Source organism: Dryas octopetala, chromosome 8 (assembly GCF_963921425.1).
Source record: "Dryas octopetala chromosome 8, drDryOcto1.1, whole genome shotgun sequence".
Taxonomy (NCBI): domain Eukaryota; kingdom Viridiplantae; phylum Streptophyta; class Magnoliopsida; order Rosales; family Rosaceae; genus Dryas; species Dryas octopetala.
The window spans coordinates 8,662,556-8,679,078 of record NC_141373.1 but is presented as its reverse complement, the minus strand read 5'-3'; the positions used below and the strand labels follow the sequence as shown (position 1 = coordinate 8,679,078).

General features: G+C 36.7%; 3 protein-coding genes across 3 annotated transcripts; 2 read left to right on the top strand and 1 right to left on the bottom strand.

Annotated features, from left to right (window-relative positions):
• The first annotated feature begins 1,015 nt into the window (after positions 1-1,015).
• LOC147276895 (cytochrome c biogenesis protein family) lies at positions 1,016-5,272 on the top strand. Its single transcript, XM_086253100.1, has 8 exons — positions 1,016-1,527; positions 1,901-2,120; positions 2,214-2,325; positions 2,704-2,976; positions 3,239-3,504; positions 3,846-4,002; positions 4,093-4,176; positions 4,659-5,272. Exons 1-8 carry the CDS (start codon positions 1,101-1,103, stop codon positions 4,812-4,814), a joined length of 1,695 nt encoding a protein of 564 aa, XP_086109226.1. The 5' UTR covers positions 1,016-1,100; the 3' UTR covers positions 4,815-5,272.
• A 205-nt stretch (positions 5,273-5,477) lies between these two features.
• HDR (4-hydroxy-3-methylbut-2-enyl diphosphate reductase) lies at positions 5,478-8,463 on the bottom strand. Its single transcript, XM_086253101.1, has 10 exons — positions 8,066-8,463; positions 7,789-7,985; positions 7,512-7,691; positions 7,279-7,410; positions 7,112-7,186; positions 6,908-7,013; positions 6,723-6,817; positions 6,148-6,333; positions 5,933-6,019; positions 5,478-5,787 (listed from the first exon to the last, which is right to left on the bottom strand). The coding sequence occupies exons 1-10, from the start codon at positions 8,322-8,324 to the stop codon at positions 5,722-5,724; spliced, it is 1,383 nt and encodes a 460-aa protein (XP_086109227.1). The 5' UTR covers positions 8,325-8,463; the 3' UTR covers positions 5,478-5,721.
• Positions 8,464-9,148: 685 nt separating this feature from the next.
• TIC62 (NAD(P)-binding Rossmann-fold superfamily protein) lies at positions 9,149-16,412 on the top strand. Its single transcript, XM_086253727.1, has 15 exons — positions 9,149-9,388; positions 10,321-10,438; positions 10,543-10,615; positions 10,703-10,755; positions 10,907-11,088; positions 11,704-11,785; positions 11,918-11,990; positions 12,078-12,188; positions 13,209-13,361; positions 13,936-14,207; positions 14,722-14,919; positions 14,999-15,196; positions 15,499-15,699; positions 15,973-16,056; positions 16,160-16,412. The coding sequence occupies exons 1-14, from the start codon at positions 9,211-9,213 to the stop codon at positions 16,025-16,027; spliced, it is 1,947 nt and encodes a 648-aa protein (XP_086109853.1). The 5' UTR covers positions 9,149-9,210; the 3' UTR covers positions 16,028-16,056; positions 16,160-16,412.
• Positions 16,413-16,523: the final 111 nt, after the last annotated feature.

Genomic DNA, 16,523 nt, shown 5'->3' with positions numbered 1-16,523 from the left:
ACAGAAAAAACTCAAAAAGCCAAGCTAATCTTAACACCCCCACTCATACGCTTGCCTATATATCTTCTTCATGAGTTGTAGGCTTGTAGCTCAAACGAAGCGTCGTAGTAAGCCGATGAGGGAGAGAGTTAAGAAAAACCTCAGTCTTCTCATATATAAGCCATCTATATATGCATCTAAACTTTCATTGTATTATATATATTACTAATTCTCTTGTGCAGTTAATTGCAATATAGATATACAAAAATTACACTCAGCATTCAAACGCTGAATATATCATAAGCGTTTCGAACACTCAATGCAATTTTTGCGTATCTAGACCCTAGTTAACTACATTAGAGAATTTTTGTACATATAAATATTTGCAGAGAATGATGAAGCGAAGGGAAAGAAAAGAGAAGCAATGGATGGTTTATATAGTGTACGCATAAATAGATAAAACCAAAAGACATGCATAGGATGACAGATTGACAGATCAGAACCCCGTTTCCAAACCAATGGGGGCGTTATTTGCAAACCTATGAAACCTTCGTGGAAAAGTAACGAGTTCTTTACCCCTCAATTCCTAAAATCAGACATTCCTTCTCTTGTTTTTTCAGCCCGTAATTCGTTAGTTAAGGCCTCATGCTTTTGTCTCCATTGTAACATTTGATCTTTTTCTTTTTTTGGTCCATTGTAACATTTGATCTTTGTCTTCATATGTATTTCTGATATTACGTAGTACCTACACGGCTACACTAGCTACCATATTATTAAATAATAATAATAGAGATTTGAAGAAGTTTTTATTATTTGTTTTTATTTCTCAAAATGTTTGCTTTAAGCTATTTGCTTTATGTTGCTATAAAAAAGTTTTTTTTTTTTTAAAAAAAAGCTATTTGCTTGCTATAAGCCTATAACTTAATTCCAAAAAATTCAATAAAGAAAAAACCTCTAAAAATATCTCTCGTTTAGTCGTTTGTACCCAAAAAAATAAAAATAAAAATATCTCCTTTGAGGATAAACTAACAAAACTACAGGTCGTTACACATTCAGTCCCTCCCTCAACTGACAGTTGCTCTGGAGCTGATAACACCCCGAGCTTTCACAAATCTTCACCAATGGAGTCCCTAAACCCCACCATAACACCCAAATCGTGCCTACCCAGAACCTGTTTCCTCAAACCCCCTCTCCTCCACTGCACCTTCAGACCCACATTCTCTCCCCACAATTCTCAAGTCCACAGTTTCTCCAGGAAGACACCTCTCTCTGTCACCACCACATGTAGGCTGAAGACCCCTCAAGATAACAAGAAGAGCAACAACATTAGCAAGAAGATTATACTCTCCGAGGGAGCGCCGCCGCCGCTGGCGGAGGAGGGTGGCGGCGCTGGTGGAAGGGAGGAAGCTCCGGCGAAGGTGGGGAGGGGGAGTGGGAGTGGGGTGATGGGTTCGGTGAAGAGGCTGCCGAGAAAGGTTTTGTCGGTTTTGTCTTATCTGCCTTTGGCTATTGGAGAAATGTTTGCCATTGCGGGACTCATGGCTCTGGGTATGTTGAGTTTTTTGGGTTTTGTAATCATTGCATTAGCAGTTTAATTCTTTTTGGTTATGGTTTTGTGAATTGGGTATTTGCTTAGTTGGGGTCACATGTTTATAGTTGCTTTAATTTTGTCTAAATAGTGCTTGTGACTTTGTGAGGTCGGAATGAAATTTATTATGTTTTTAAGAAATTTTATATTTCATAAGAAACTATAAAGTTTGCATGCAATGCCCTTTTCTTAATGCGCCTAATGATACTTTAATAGAATAGTTTATCATGTTTTAAAGACTTCATGTTTTGTTGTTGAGTTATTATAAAGAGAGATTTTTTATCTTCATATCAAACTGTAAGTAGGCCTTCTGTATATGCAATGCTTGTGCAGGAACATTCATTGATCAAGGTGAGGCCCCGGATTTCTATTTCGCGAAATACCCTGAGGATAATCCCATATTGGGAGTTTTCACTTGGAGATGGGTTCTGACCCTTGGGTTTGACCACATGTACTCATCTCCCATTTTCCTTGGAATGTTGGCTCTCCTAGGGGCATCACTAATGGCCTGCACTTACACAACGCAGATACCCCTTGTCAAAGTTGCAAGAAGGTTTGGTTTCTTTTTTGAATTTTCTTCGTAATCTCGAACTGAAAATGAGTTGTGAAGCATTCAATTAACCTAGGAATTGATTGGTAAAAACAGATGGAATTTTTTACAATCTGCTGAGGCCATCCACAAGCAGGAATTTTCAGAATCTTTGCCAAGAGCATCAATTCAAGATTTGGGTGTTATTTTCATGGGAGCTGGATATGAGGTTATATATTTTTGTATACTTGATTTATTTGTCTCTTTTTGAGTTAGTTTTCCTTTTTGTTTAATCAATTTTTAACTTTCTACAATTAGATGACAAATGATCAACTAGGACAGATTATCATATGAAAACAATGGGACAGGGTTTTACTGGCAGTATGGTCCTGTATAAATGCATATGTTAATTTCTATTTATATAAGTAAGTATGAATTTAACAGTAGTTGTGAGAGTAACTTAAATTTTCTCTATGTCTCATTTATGCTGATAGTTTACTCTAAATTGATATCAGTTATCACCTTGCATATGTTATTACTTCCTCCACAATTTGAGTTCCTTATATTTGCAGCTACCTGTTGATTATGAGTGGTTTCATCCTTATAGGTATTCATGAAGGGACCTTATTTATATGCCTTCAGGGGGCTAGTTGGCCGGTTTGCCCCTATTGGAGTACATTTAGCAATGCTGCTAATAATGGTAGGTGGAACTCTTAGTGCAACTGGGAGCTTCAGAGGAACAGTCACAGTTCCACAGGGTTTGAATTTTGTTGTAGGAGATGTGTTGGGCCCAAGTGGGTTTCTCTCGACTCCAACAGAGGCTTTCAATACAGAAGTTCATGTCAACAAATTCTACATGGACTATTATGACAGTGGAGAGGTGAATGTTTATCTTTGTTTGTGTTAGTGGAAATTTATATAAAGAGGGGTAACCTTTGGCTACAAATGTATTTTCTCTGTACTCAAAATTGATCAAAAGGCTTTCTGAAGATGTGTTCCATTTTATTTCCTTTCTGCCACCTTAATTCTGGCATGTCTTTTTGATAATTGTTATAATGAAAAAATCATCTCCCAGTTTTGCTTGCTCAGTACTGCTAAATGCTTAGGTGTTTTACCTTTGCATCCCCTGCTTTATGTTGCAGGTATCACAATTTTACACTGATCTTTCACTTTTGGACCTCAATGGTAAAGAGGTGCTTAGGAAAACAATCAACGTAAATAACCCTTTAAGGTATGGAGGGATCACCATATACCAAACGGACTGGAGTATTTCAGCACTACAAGTAATCAAGGATAATGAAGGACCTTTTAATTTGGCTATGGCACCTCTTAAGATCAATGGAGACAAGAAGCTTTATGGGACCTTTTTACCAATTGGAGATGTTAATGCTCCTAATGTTAAGGGAATGTATGTGGTTCTCTTACACCTATATCTTGTCTAGTACCAAAGTAGATATGAATTTGGAAACTCCCACTTGTTTTCTTCTTTGATGTTTTAAAACTCTTATAAAGGTTGCTTTATTTCCACGCCCCTTCACCCTTGAAATGAAAGGGGGGTTGGGAGAAAAGGAACAGTTTCTAAGAATAATTTTATCAGTTTGTCAATTTTTTGGGTTATTTTATTTCTTGTGGCTTTATTGGTTGCAATTGACAAAGTGATAGCTTTTCTACTTAAAAGGACTCACATCTTTTCTGGTAGATCATTGTTTCTGGTTGTAACTTAACTACACTCTTTTTCTTTAATTTCAGATCGATGCTTGCCCGTGATCTACAATCAATTGTCCTGTATGATCAAGAAGGGAAATTTGTTGGAATCCGACGACCAAGTTCTAAGCTTCCAATTGAAATTGATGGCTCGAAAATTGTTATTGTAGATGCAATTGGGAGTAGCGGTCTTGACTTGAAGGTGATGACTGAAATTTTGACATACGTAACAATATACAAATTTCTTCAACTGCATCCACTGAGCTTCTAAACTAAACCTTGTTCTTATCAGATTGACCCAGGAGTGCCAGTTGTATATGCTGGATTTGGTTTTCTAATGCTCACTACTTGCATCAGTTTTCTATCTCATTCACAGGTAAAATTTCTTTTCTTTTGCGTTGCACAGGTCAGTGGTGATTGTTTATAAACTTGAAAACATATACCCCACTTTTGATGAAGGTTAAAATATTTTATATTTGGCATCATCAATAGGCTTTCTTTGTTATTTGCAATGTCACTTGTTACAGTATGCTTTTCATTTCTTAGACTTTAAAATTGTGTTTAGAGTCAAAATATCATTTTATTATTGTAGGATTACTTCAATTTTCTCTTGCACGAGAATTACATGTAATTTGATGTTGTAGTATCTAGTGTAGTGTTATATAATCTGATGGACTTTACACTGTGGTTAATATCCCCATTTCCTAGCATGAAAACCTTATCAATGTAAGGGTGCCTAGATGCTATGTTGATATTGCTTTCTTTGCTTTGTTATAAATGTTGCCATTATTGAAACTGTTCCCCCAGATTACTCATATTTGCATATGTTGTTTGTTTTCTCCTCTGCTCAACCAAAAGATATGGGCCTTACAAGATGGAACAGCAGTGATCGTAGGAGGAAAAACTAACCGAGCAAAAGGTGAATTTCCAGAGGAGATGAATCGCTTGCTTGATCGAGTTCCAGAATTGGTTGAATCATCTCTTTCCAGTAAAACAGATAGCATTAGTAGCTAGTTTCCAAGGCATCTAGACAGAATGAAAGAGCATGCTTAGCTGCTCTTCTGAATTCTGAAATAAGACCAGAGATTGTTCTAGTTTAAAATGATTGTGCAGGTTAAACAGGAGAGAGAATTCATTACTAATTTATAAAGCAGAATTCAAGAATTGGAGGAGCAGTTGAGTTGCCTTTCTTCATCCAAAACTATTCTTTGAAGCAGAATTCAACACAGGCAGAGCAGTTGAAGTTGCTATTCTGAATGTATACATACAGGCATTATACACCATTTGCATTGTGGTTTCCGGTGCAAAGTCCAAGCTTTCAAATTGTACGTGTATATTAATGTATAGTTGTCTCTCCCACAAGTATTGAACTTAATATACGTGTTGTAACAGTTCAATTGGAAAAGGGCACCATTCTTTACACTGACTTGGCTTATATTCTTTCAATTGGAAAAAGGGTACCATTCTTTACACTGACTTGGCTTATATTCTTTCATTTTAGTTTTTGAGGCCTTTAATTTAATAGTTTCTTTAGTGAGAGAACCAATTATTTCAAATATATTGCTTCTGTTTGTGCAAATGTATTGCTCATTGGATCTCAATTATTTTAAGTTATTAATAGTTGATGTCCATAGTACTACTCTCGTCTGGAATTAGCAATTTCTTATAATGGTCCACTGCTCCAACTTTCTTAATTCTTATTACCAGAAAAGATGAATTCCACTACATTGTCGAAACATCATGAGAACAGAACAAACCTCTACATGTATAGTTGCTGTATATCATACAACAATTACATTTCTAGGGTACATTGAGCCTTACAACATAGATACAGTAAAGCCTTTCATCTCAATCATACAATTATCAAGTTATAACTGTTGTATGATTCAACTGGTACTGTCTAGTGATTTCCTAACCTAGATTATGCTAGTTGCAAGGCTTCTTCGCGCTTGATGTCGAACACCTTGATAAGGGCGTCTTCAACAACCTGGGGTACAAAAAACCCAAATGGCAAAGAGAAGTATGAAGCTAAGATGATAGGAAATTTCAACAATGCAGATAATACGAATTCTGAATGCTTGCAACAAAAGCTGTTCAAGGGTCCAAACAACATTCACATATAAAAATATTACCTTATCTGGGGTAGAGGCACCAGATGTCACACCAATAGTTATAGGACCTTCAGGCAGAAAGTTCTCTTTCTCAACCAACTCGCCGTGCTATCGCAAATACACAATAAACAGATTATGATAGGTAGATGAGCTACAGAGAAAAAAGTATGATAACTAAATGCGATCTTATAAACAAGAACACATTACAGTGGAACTCCATGTATTCACAGACTTACATTGAGCTTATAAGCAATTCTGTTTCCAGGGCCTATTCTCTTCTCACTGTCAATCCAATACGATGGAATCCCACGAGCTTCTGCAATCTCTTGTAGGTGGGAGGTGTTACTTGAGTTCCACCCACCAATGACTAACAAAAGATCTAGCTTTTCCTCAACAAGCTTGTACATTGCATCTTGTCGTTCCTGTAAAAGAAACAGGCAGGTTGCCTTTTAAGTCCCACTAAATTTTCAAAGTCGTACACATGGCTATACTGGTCAGCAAGTGTGATAAAGCAACTCTACTTTCAAGCTGATTTTCAGGTTGCCTTCTAAGTCTCACTAAATACTCCAAAATCGTACACATAGCTATACTGGTCAGCAAGTGTGATAAAGCAACTCTCCTTCCAAGCTAATTTGCAAACTAGCGGGCGGCTGTTATGGGAACTAATCAATGCTCTTTCTTTCTTGCTGACTTTTATAAATATAAGCTTATAGAAGAAGAAAGGAAAGATATGCTACACAATGTGTCAATGTTCTACAACATACTAACTAAGTAGCAACAAGTAAAATCATGAACTAAGGAAAGGACTTACTTGAGTTGCATCACATATTGTGTTGAAGCTTATGAAGTGGTCATTGACATTTTCCACTCCGTACTTACGCATCATTGTCTTCTCTACTAATTTTCCTGTTAGATTGATGGAAGGTGTTAATAATTTACAACTAATAATTTGTTCACCAACATATGGATCAACATAGCATAACAGCAAAAACTAACCAATCTCTTCTGTCTCCCCCTTAAGCATCGTAGTCTGATTGGCAATGCCAAGTTTTACCAGGTCTCTGTCCGGATCAAACCCCAGAGAAACAGCTTTTTTAAATTTCTGCATTCATAGCCAATATAACACTAAAACACTGCATGATGCCCAAAATAATAGCAAACCCAATTGAATTCATATAAGCAACAATAAAACTCACTCACCTCAAGAAACGCCTCTCTGGTTGAGCTAGACCCATTAAGTTCTCCACCAAGAATATAGTCACACACATACGTTGCCTGAAATCAAATTAAAATTCATAGCTTTACTAACAGAAAGATAACTTCAATATTGCCAACAAATCTATGACAAAGTACAAAAACTAATATACCTCGTCCATGTTTTTCACTATAACGTATTTTCCAGCAAAAGAAGCAGTGGCTACAGTTTCCTCATGACCATATTTACCATGAATGATTGACGTGTAGTCTCCCTTCTTGTGCTTCTCTACAGTGTTCCAAACCTTCACACAAAGAGACCCACAAATCATATCAGACCCAATTTCTTTTTCTTTTTTTTTTAATGAAAAAACATGCATAGAATTTAAAAAAATAAAAAACCAACCTTGGAAACCCAAGGGCAAGTAGTGTCAACAATCTGAACATTTCTGTCACTCAAGGTGAGCATCTCATCCACTGCAGCACCAAAAGCAGGCAAAATTACCACATCGCCCTTGTCCACCACTTCAAATTGCTTCCTTCCTTCCTCTATCGGAATGTTCTTCACTTCCATCTCCTCCAGTCGCTGCCCATATTCATATCAACGACCTTATTATTACTTAATTAATTAACTAATAATCACAATTAACTAAATTTAATTGAAAAATTTGTAAATAACGAACCTTATTGACTGTCGGATTGTGGATGATTTCGTTGGTGATCCAAATCCTGTCATCGGGAAACTGCTTTCTGGCCTCGTAAGCAATCTGAACTGCTCGCTCGACCCCCCAACAGAACCCGTATGCCTCAGCGAGCTTCACGGTCACGTTTCCCCAGGTGTACTCGAACCCGTTCTCCTTCAATGTCTTAATAATATCGCCTAGAAAACAATTAAACTCTTAATTAATTAAATTAATCAATTAATTAGTTATTTAATTACTGAATAATTCCATAGCTTACTGGTGTACTCGCGGTTCATGAGTTCCAGAGTCTCTTCCTTGTGGCCGAACCCTCGGCGATTGTAGTTCTTGCTCCGCGTCAGGTTCTTGCGGAACACCTTGGCGTCGAAGTCGGACTCCACGGCGGTTGAAGAGGAGTCGCCGGAGCATCGGACGGAGGGAGGTTTCCGGCAGCGGAGAGAGACGTTTCCGGCGAGGGTGTCGGGGAAGAAGACATCGGTGCGGGGTGGGAGGCGGCAGAGGTGGAGAGTGATCGCCATGGGAGAGAGAGAGTCGGAGGCGCGTGAGTTGGCAAAGCGCGTGGAGAGAGAGAGAGAGAGAGAGAGAGAGAGAGAGAGAGAGGGGTGATTGAAACTGGTGGTGTGCGTTTTATCTAATAGAGCAACAAATGAGCTTGAGCAGTTGGGCTCCAAGAGTGTTTCGTGGTTTTGTTTATTTATAATTTTTTGTTTTGGGAGGATTTGGCGTTTTGTGAAGAGGATCGGATCCATGGGTCGTCGTTTTGATGCCTGAATCGTATTTTTGGTGGACATGCTAAATTACCGAAAAGACCAAATGCACCATCAAATTAGGAAACATTCAGGCCAGAAAAATAAAAATAAAAACAAATTGTAAACATAAATTTGTATCCCTACAAAAAAAGAAAAGAATTCTACCGGGCAAAAAATAAGATCAATAACCTTTCTCCCGCCTCCTTCCTGCCGTTACGTATCTGACGGAAATATTCAAATTAACCGAACTAAATTGTTTTGCTTCATACTTAATTATTCTTACGGCTAATTTGTAGTAATTATTTTCACAATGATATTAAATTAAGAAAAATGTGTCTGACCTTAAATCTGTAACATACTTGTAATTCACTTAAATTATAACACTCATACAACAAATTTTATTTTGAATAAGAAATGAAAAAAAAAAAAAAAAAAACCTCTACCCAATTGGCACTGGCAGCAGCCAGCCACAATCTGACAGACGAGATTTTGCGCGGGGTCCATCATATCCATGGACTGTGGATGGTGCCACATCTGCCAAACTCACGAAGTACCAAGAGATAATAAAACCATTTAATTTTCTCCAATTTTTTGAAGGTACTACTTTTGGTGAGCAGTGAGCACTGAGCCACTGAGCACCTGAACTTCCATTGCAATGGAAACTTGCTCCCTGCAGTCACACACTGTAACCACTATACCCTCCTCTTTATCCCAACATGGGTTTATAGAAAAACCTCTTCTTGTACGTGGTCAGGTCCTCAAAGTTTCCAATTCAAAGAGGTATCCACATGTCAGGAAACTCGGGTTTCTTCATATCAAAGCTCAAGCTTCAGGTATATAATGACTCTTTTTTATGTTTTCTTCAATGGGGTTTGTTTTTCTTACAATATTCTTTCTATTCTTAAATGGGTTTGTTTTGGCTACAATATGATACATTATATGGTGCCTTTTGTTTTGGCTACAATATGATGCATTGATGCCCTTTCCTTCTGGACTTTCTGAGATTATTATGGTTCTATTTGTAATTTTCAATGTACTCGTTAAATGTAGTAATGATATGATCCCCCCTCAAAATGTACTAGAACTTTATTACTTCACCAGCTGCATCATGTTTTCAAGTTCTCCAGCTTGCTCAGCAGACATATGCAAGACAACAATCTCTAACGAATAATCAGGCTACATTAAATGTATGTACAGACAAATTCAATTTAATTGCATTGATGTTAGGAAGGAATTGCAATGTAAGGGCTCTCACATAATTATAATTCGTTTTACCGAATAATTTGGAATATTTCCCAGAGATATTAATTTCTTCCAAAGTAATCAAGCAAAATCTGGTGCCATTTAAATTTTGGGAGATGTTTGAAAATTAAAACTGGAGATTCAATGGTGCAGAAAAACTCAGTGCACCATTGTAGTCTAAAACTTGGTAATTGTAATCATCCACTAGCTTCTGATTTAGGATGGATGTGAGACATAGGTAAATTAGATATGCTCTTGGAGATGTGAATTATGAATTGGTCTTTGTAAGTAAATATGCTACAGATTGCATAAGCTGACTATGGTGTGGTGATGAAAGAATAAAGCATAACGAAGTGACTTAGAATGTCTGCTTCCTACTTCATGTCACAGTATTATCTTTCCTATTGTAAAAGAAAGTTAAGTAGCTTTTACTCTGTTTTGGTCTGTGCTGAAAATAGTAAATTGGTAATCAATGTATTTCTACCTCAAACTTTATGTAACTGATGTTTATTTTTTTTACAAGGCAAGACAAAGTTCAGCTCAGGGATAGTTGAGGCAATTTCGGAAAAAGTAGACCAGAAAGATGAAAATCTTGCATTTGTTGCTGGTGCTACTGGTAAAGTTGGCTCAAGAACAGTAAGGTTATGATTTACTGCTCACTCCACCTTTAAGTGAAAATATCTTTCAACTTTTGACCTGGTTTATCAGAAATTCAGAATTGCTAAGCATTCATAGTCCTATTCAGGGAGCTTTTGAAACTTGGGTTCCAAGTCAGGGCTGGTGTCAGGAGTGCTCAGAGAGCAGAAACCCTTGTGCAAGTACAAATTTGATTGGTGATATTATTATTATTTTTCCAGCACTTTTCCTTAAACCATATTTATAATATTAAAATAATTCATCTGCAGAGTGTTAAACAAATGAAGCTTGATGTTGAAAGTGCAAGCGAAGGGACTTCAACGTAAGTTTAAAAACTTTAGAACTATCAGCTTCTTATTACATTTGATTTCTATAAAACTTTAAGGAAATAAGAAGGAAAAAAGTGAAAATTAAAAATGTTATCTTTAACAATATATGCTTATAGCAAATAACGGGTAGCTTTTGATCTTTAGCCCAGCTGTAGAAAAGCTTGAAATTGTGGAGTGTGACTTAGAGAAACCAGATCAGATTGGAGCAGCATTGGGCAATGCATCAGTGGTCTTGTGCTGCATTGGTGCCAGCGAGAAGGAGGTTTTTGATATTACTGGACCATATCGGATTGACTATTTGGCTACCAAAAATCTTATTGAGGCAGGTAAGCAAGGCTTTTGACTGGTGGCCTGTACAATGTCAATTACAGCTATGCATGATGTAACAATATGGGGCTTTTGGTCTTATTTATCGTGCTTTTGTTTCAGCCCTAAAAGAAGTTTAAATGCAAAAAAATATGACTTACTGTACTACCTTCAACCCCCTTTTTGCATAGATTTTCTGATATTGTTAGTTTCCTTGAATCCTTTCCTCTCCTTACACCTAAGATCCTAGGAAGATTTCCATTTTTGGTGGATTGGTCAAGCTCCTGAAACATATTTGGGTGAAATTATGCTGAAACCATATTCTGGTGTAATTTACCTTCCAATCATAAATCACTCATGCTCTGGTTTCCCTTGAACCTATAATTGAAAGTATTCCTCCAATTACAAGTTGTGACCTATCATGAGCCTACTGTTCTTCTTAGCAGTTTATATATTATTTTTCAGCTTATACTAATTGAGAGGATGGAAGGGAGTGTAGTGCACTGGTAGCAACTGATATTCCTACCGAGAAGAAATTTTCTTAATCTTGAGTCTTGACTTTATCTAACAATTTATATTGTTCATAAATTTGAAGCTCTAGAATATGAAAATCTTGAGTCTGCTATGATGTGCAGCAACTGTTGCAAAAGTTAACCACTTCATTTTGCTTACATCTCTGGGAACAAATAAGATTGGATTTCCGGCAGCTATTCTTAAGTAAGTCTTCAAGTCTTCGTCCTTTCTCATTTGAGAAAGAAATTTATAGCTCGCATATGAACTTGAGAGAATTAGCCTACTTTGTTTTTCTTATTTGGCTAAATTAACTGAGTTTTCTCTTCTGTTTCAAAGTTTATTTTGGGGAGTCCTGATTTGGAAAAGAAAAGCAGAAGAAGCACTGATAGCCAGTGGACTTCCCTTCACTGTGAGTATTCATAGTATTAGCTGCAGATAAATTTATCAGATAGAGAGGTTGTGGGTGCTTTTAGTGCTTAATTGTGGTCTTCTTCAGATAGTGAGACCTGGTGGAATGGAGCGGCCCACTGATGCTTACAAGGAAACTCATAATATTACCCTCTCAAAGGAAGATACTTTATTCGGTGGTCAAGTGTCAAACCTCCAGGTATTCTTCGTGTAAAGTTGACTCTAGTATGCAGTGATGTTTCTGTCTTCAGCATAAACCTCTTCAGAAACCAATGTAATATCAAACATATAGTCAGCTTATTCAAGACAAAAGCCTTTTAAATTGTTAGCTAACAACATTGTTTATTTTCACTTCTGTCTGAATGCAACATATAACAAAGCATATATTTGTAGCTCAAAGTCCTGCTTCTTCTTTCTTCTCTAGGCCTATGAGAATAATAATTCAGCGACTTTATAGAATCTCCATGGTTGAGGTCAATTGCAACAGTTTGATTAGAGACTTTGGAAAGAGTGACAGTTCTTATTTTGCATCATATATGATTATTTTCTCCTATCAATTGAAAGAATGCACTTATTAATACATTAGAAAGTATAAAATTGCACATCTATCTTGCAATTCTCCCTTGTCTTTGTGATTTTATTTGTGTGTAAAACGGGCATGTTGAAGTTTGTTTCATGTTTTTCTGTTAAAACCCAATTGCTGTTATTGTTTAATCATTACATTAGTGGAGATAAATAAAATGTTGTTCTCATCATGTTGCTATTTTATTTTTTCTCTTCTCTTTTCAAAATGAAAATCTTGACTCAAGTTGTTCATATATGATGTATCTACGCTGGAAAAAAATGATAAAAATTATTCAAATAAAATTGTTCAACTAAATGATCAATGCTAGCATCAGAAAATTTGTATGTATCCAGGTCATTTCTCTAGTCTGAAGACTTTTATAGTTTTATTTAGTGTGTTCTTTTCCTCATAATGACACCGCATTGTTTCTATGCAAAATCTGGTTCTGCTGGAAGTTCATTTTCAATACTTGCACATATGAGATTTGTATACTGCTTTGTATAATCACTCTGCCCAACATCTTGACAGTTCTATTTCCATCTTATTTTTCCTTTTTCCCTTTTTAAGTTCTTGAACTAATATATATCTGAATTTGGTTAGAGAAACCTGAAATTATCAATCAACAGTAAAAGTAACTTCTATAAATCAATTCAGGTGGCAGAGCTCATGGCATGCATGGCCAAAAATCGTGGCCTTTCTTACTTCAAAGTTGTGGAAGTGATTGCAGAAACAACTGCCCCATTGACTCCCATGGAGGAACTTCTTGCAAAGATACCATCTCAACGTGCTGGCAGTTACTGGCCAAAGGTTTGTTTGTTCTTTCTTTATCTGTCATTTAATAATCAAAATAATGTTTGATCCCTTTTTCCCAAGAGGACAAAGTACAGTTCAAGTTCTTTAAGAAAATTTGATATGAGAGCCTTGAGCTGCTGAATTGAACCCTAGAGTGATCCCTCATTGCTTCTTGTGTTATCTAGCTTTCAGGCTCTCCACCTTTCTTGTTATCACTTCACCACTATGAGTTCTCTTAAACCAAAGAACATCAAGCCTGATGATAAAACTCACTGTTCAGTTATTCAAACAAATAGAACTTTGCAACTTTCCCTTTTATGAAGGTTTTCTTTTTCAATTCTTTGCTGAAGGAAAGTGTGTGGTGTTCTTAAAGCAAAAACTGATTCCCTCTATGCAGCCCTCATTCTCTAAGAAAATTTTTAATTCTCTACCTGAAGCTGGGCATCTAGATGGATAGCTGGCTCTGCTTTCAGGAAATCTCTAACCAATGAATGGCTGCAAGGGAATTTGTGGTGTCATCAGGAAATATCACCAAAACAAATTGAAAAGACTGTCAGAGCCAAATTGAAATTCTTTTTTGTGTCATCAGGATTTAGCTGCTGCAGCTGCTGCTTCTAGGAGTGCCACAATTGAGAAACCAAGCACTCCTACTGAAAAAGAACCTGCTAAAGCAGAAGGGATAGAAACCTCTCCTACTCCAACACCAAGCACTACTGATGGTGCCACCAAAGCTAGTGATGCAGATGCTACACCTGAACCACCAGCGGCTAGCCCTTCTCAGGAAGTTTCGAAAACCATCATAGAGAAGGAAGGCATTCAGACGGAAATAAAAAATACAAGGCCCCTCTCGCCTTATGCTTCGTAAGCTCATATATTTGACACTGAAAGTTACATAATCTAACTTCCTTTTTATAGGAACATCATTGACACTAGTTTTAAACTGACGAGTTTTACACCGCTCCATAAATTTTTATAGAATTTGCTTTTTTTTAAATACAAGCATTGAATTTAGTTCTCTAGTCTTGGTCACCATACATGTCAAAGTTCAAGTCAATCTAATATCTCTAACTAATTTCATCTGTATTCTAGAAATTGAACAGTCTTCATCAAAGGCTTATCAACGTTGTATTAACTTTAAATTTGGTAAATATTATGTGGATGATTTTAGAAATAAATTCAACCGTTAGCTCAAAGAAATATGAATTGTATAGAAAGTTATTAAGCACTATAAAACTAACAGTAAATTCATCCTACCTGAGGTATATAACAAACTCATTAAATTTATTGATGCCATTCATGTTTAACTCTTATTAGATTTTTGGTGCACATCAAATATAATATTGTTTTCTGTATTGTTCTTGCTGTTACTTTGCAGATATGATGATTTTAAACCACCTGCATCCCCTTCTCCCACTCCACCTAGTGGTCAAAAAGATGAGAATGTTGTTGATGCAGTGTCAACGACCATTTCGGATGCTCAAACCAGCACAGCAGCGGCAACAACTTCTGTGAACGAGATAAAATCAGCGTCACAAGAAGTGCTAATAACGAGCCCTCTCTCACCTTATGTTGCGTAAGCTATTTCTAATGCTTTGCTGTCACATCATATTGATATGGGACAATTTCTGTATGAACTGATATGATTTTGATAGTTATGAGGATTTGAAGCCACCTAGCTCTCCAAGCCCAACACCAAGTGGTCCCAAGAGAAACCCTCTGGATGAATCAACTCCAGTGGAAGTTGTATCACAATCAAGTGGAGGTAATGATGTCCCAGAGGCTGTGGCAAGCAGTGTTGCTGAAGAAGTTTCTCCCCAGAATTCAACTCATCAGCATTCACCCTACCATGTGTAAGTTTTGTGATATTTTTTATTAATGTATTCAGAATAAGTGTAGTTTTCTTGTTACTTTTTACTTGTGTTATTAAACTTTGGTAAATGTACAACCACTGATGCAATGGATTCTAGGAAGTACCTACAAGAGTATGTTGGTGATATTGATCTTTCCCTTCATGTGGTTATTTTTTCTTTCCCGATTACTTACTTACATGCCTTCTGCTACAGTTATATTGTTCTGATGTAGAGGGATTGTATTTATCGATTTCTTCTTTCATCTTTTCTCACCCATCATCATGGGCATGCTTTGTTTTCAGATATGGCAACTTCAAGCCCCCTTCATCACCATCTCCTAATCCTCCAACCACATCACTCCTCTCAGAATCTGCTGCAAATAATGGATCCCAGATTGGTACCTTGGCGGTGAGCAGCACAGTGCAACTTCCAACAGAAGATACACAAAGCAATGAAGAGCAACATACCAAACCAAAGCCAAGACCACTGTCTCCTTTCAGCATGTAAGCTTCTTTCTGGGAGCATTTTTTGTAGGTCAATGAGATTTCATAAGATCCGTTTTATTATTTTTAGTACATCAGGAAGAAAACTCTTTAATCATGCCTCAAAACTTCAAAAGGCATTCTGTTACCACTTACCAAGGAAACAGGAAGGAGTACTGACTACAGTATATTCCTAATGAAGTAATTAATTTTCCAGTCAGATACATTAGGACCATTTTTGTGTTTATGACAACTTATTGAACATTTGGGGTTTATACTGTTATACATGAACAGGTATGAGGACTTAAAGCCTCCAGCATCACCAATACCATCCCTAAAGGAATCCTAGAAATATCACTGCCCATCAATTTTTACAAGGTAGTGATCCCAAATTCTTCATACTTTTCATGTCTGAATGAAAATCAGTGTTTCATTTGGACTTTTCAGAAATAACCATTAAGTGATTTTAAATATTTAACAGAACCATTGGAGTACATTCGGACTATTGAGGGTTGGCAAGTATACATATTCATGAAGAGGAAGCAACTGAATTTTCGGGAGTATTATTCATGGCTATGCCATTTAATGTCAACACTCAACACTCAACATTGTATATTTTATACTTTGATCTTTTATGTTTTTTGTGTTCTTTCAGAGCATGTACTCAAGATGATAACTCGACCAACCTAATTTTGCTTGAATAAATGAGAATCCTATTTCAAAGTTTAGAAAAATTTGTGACAATTACCAACATTTGTCTTGTGAACATTTGCGCTCTACATGTTGCTCCATCATACTTGAGGAGAAAAACTTACACCCATTGCATACAAAGGATGTGCTAGTCG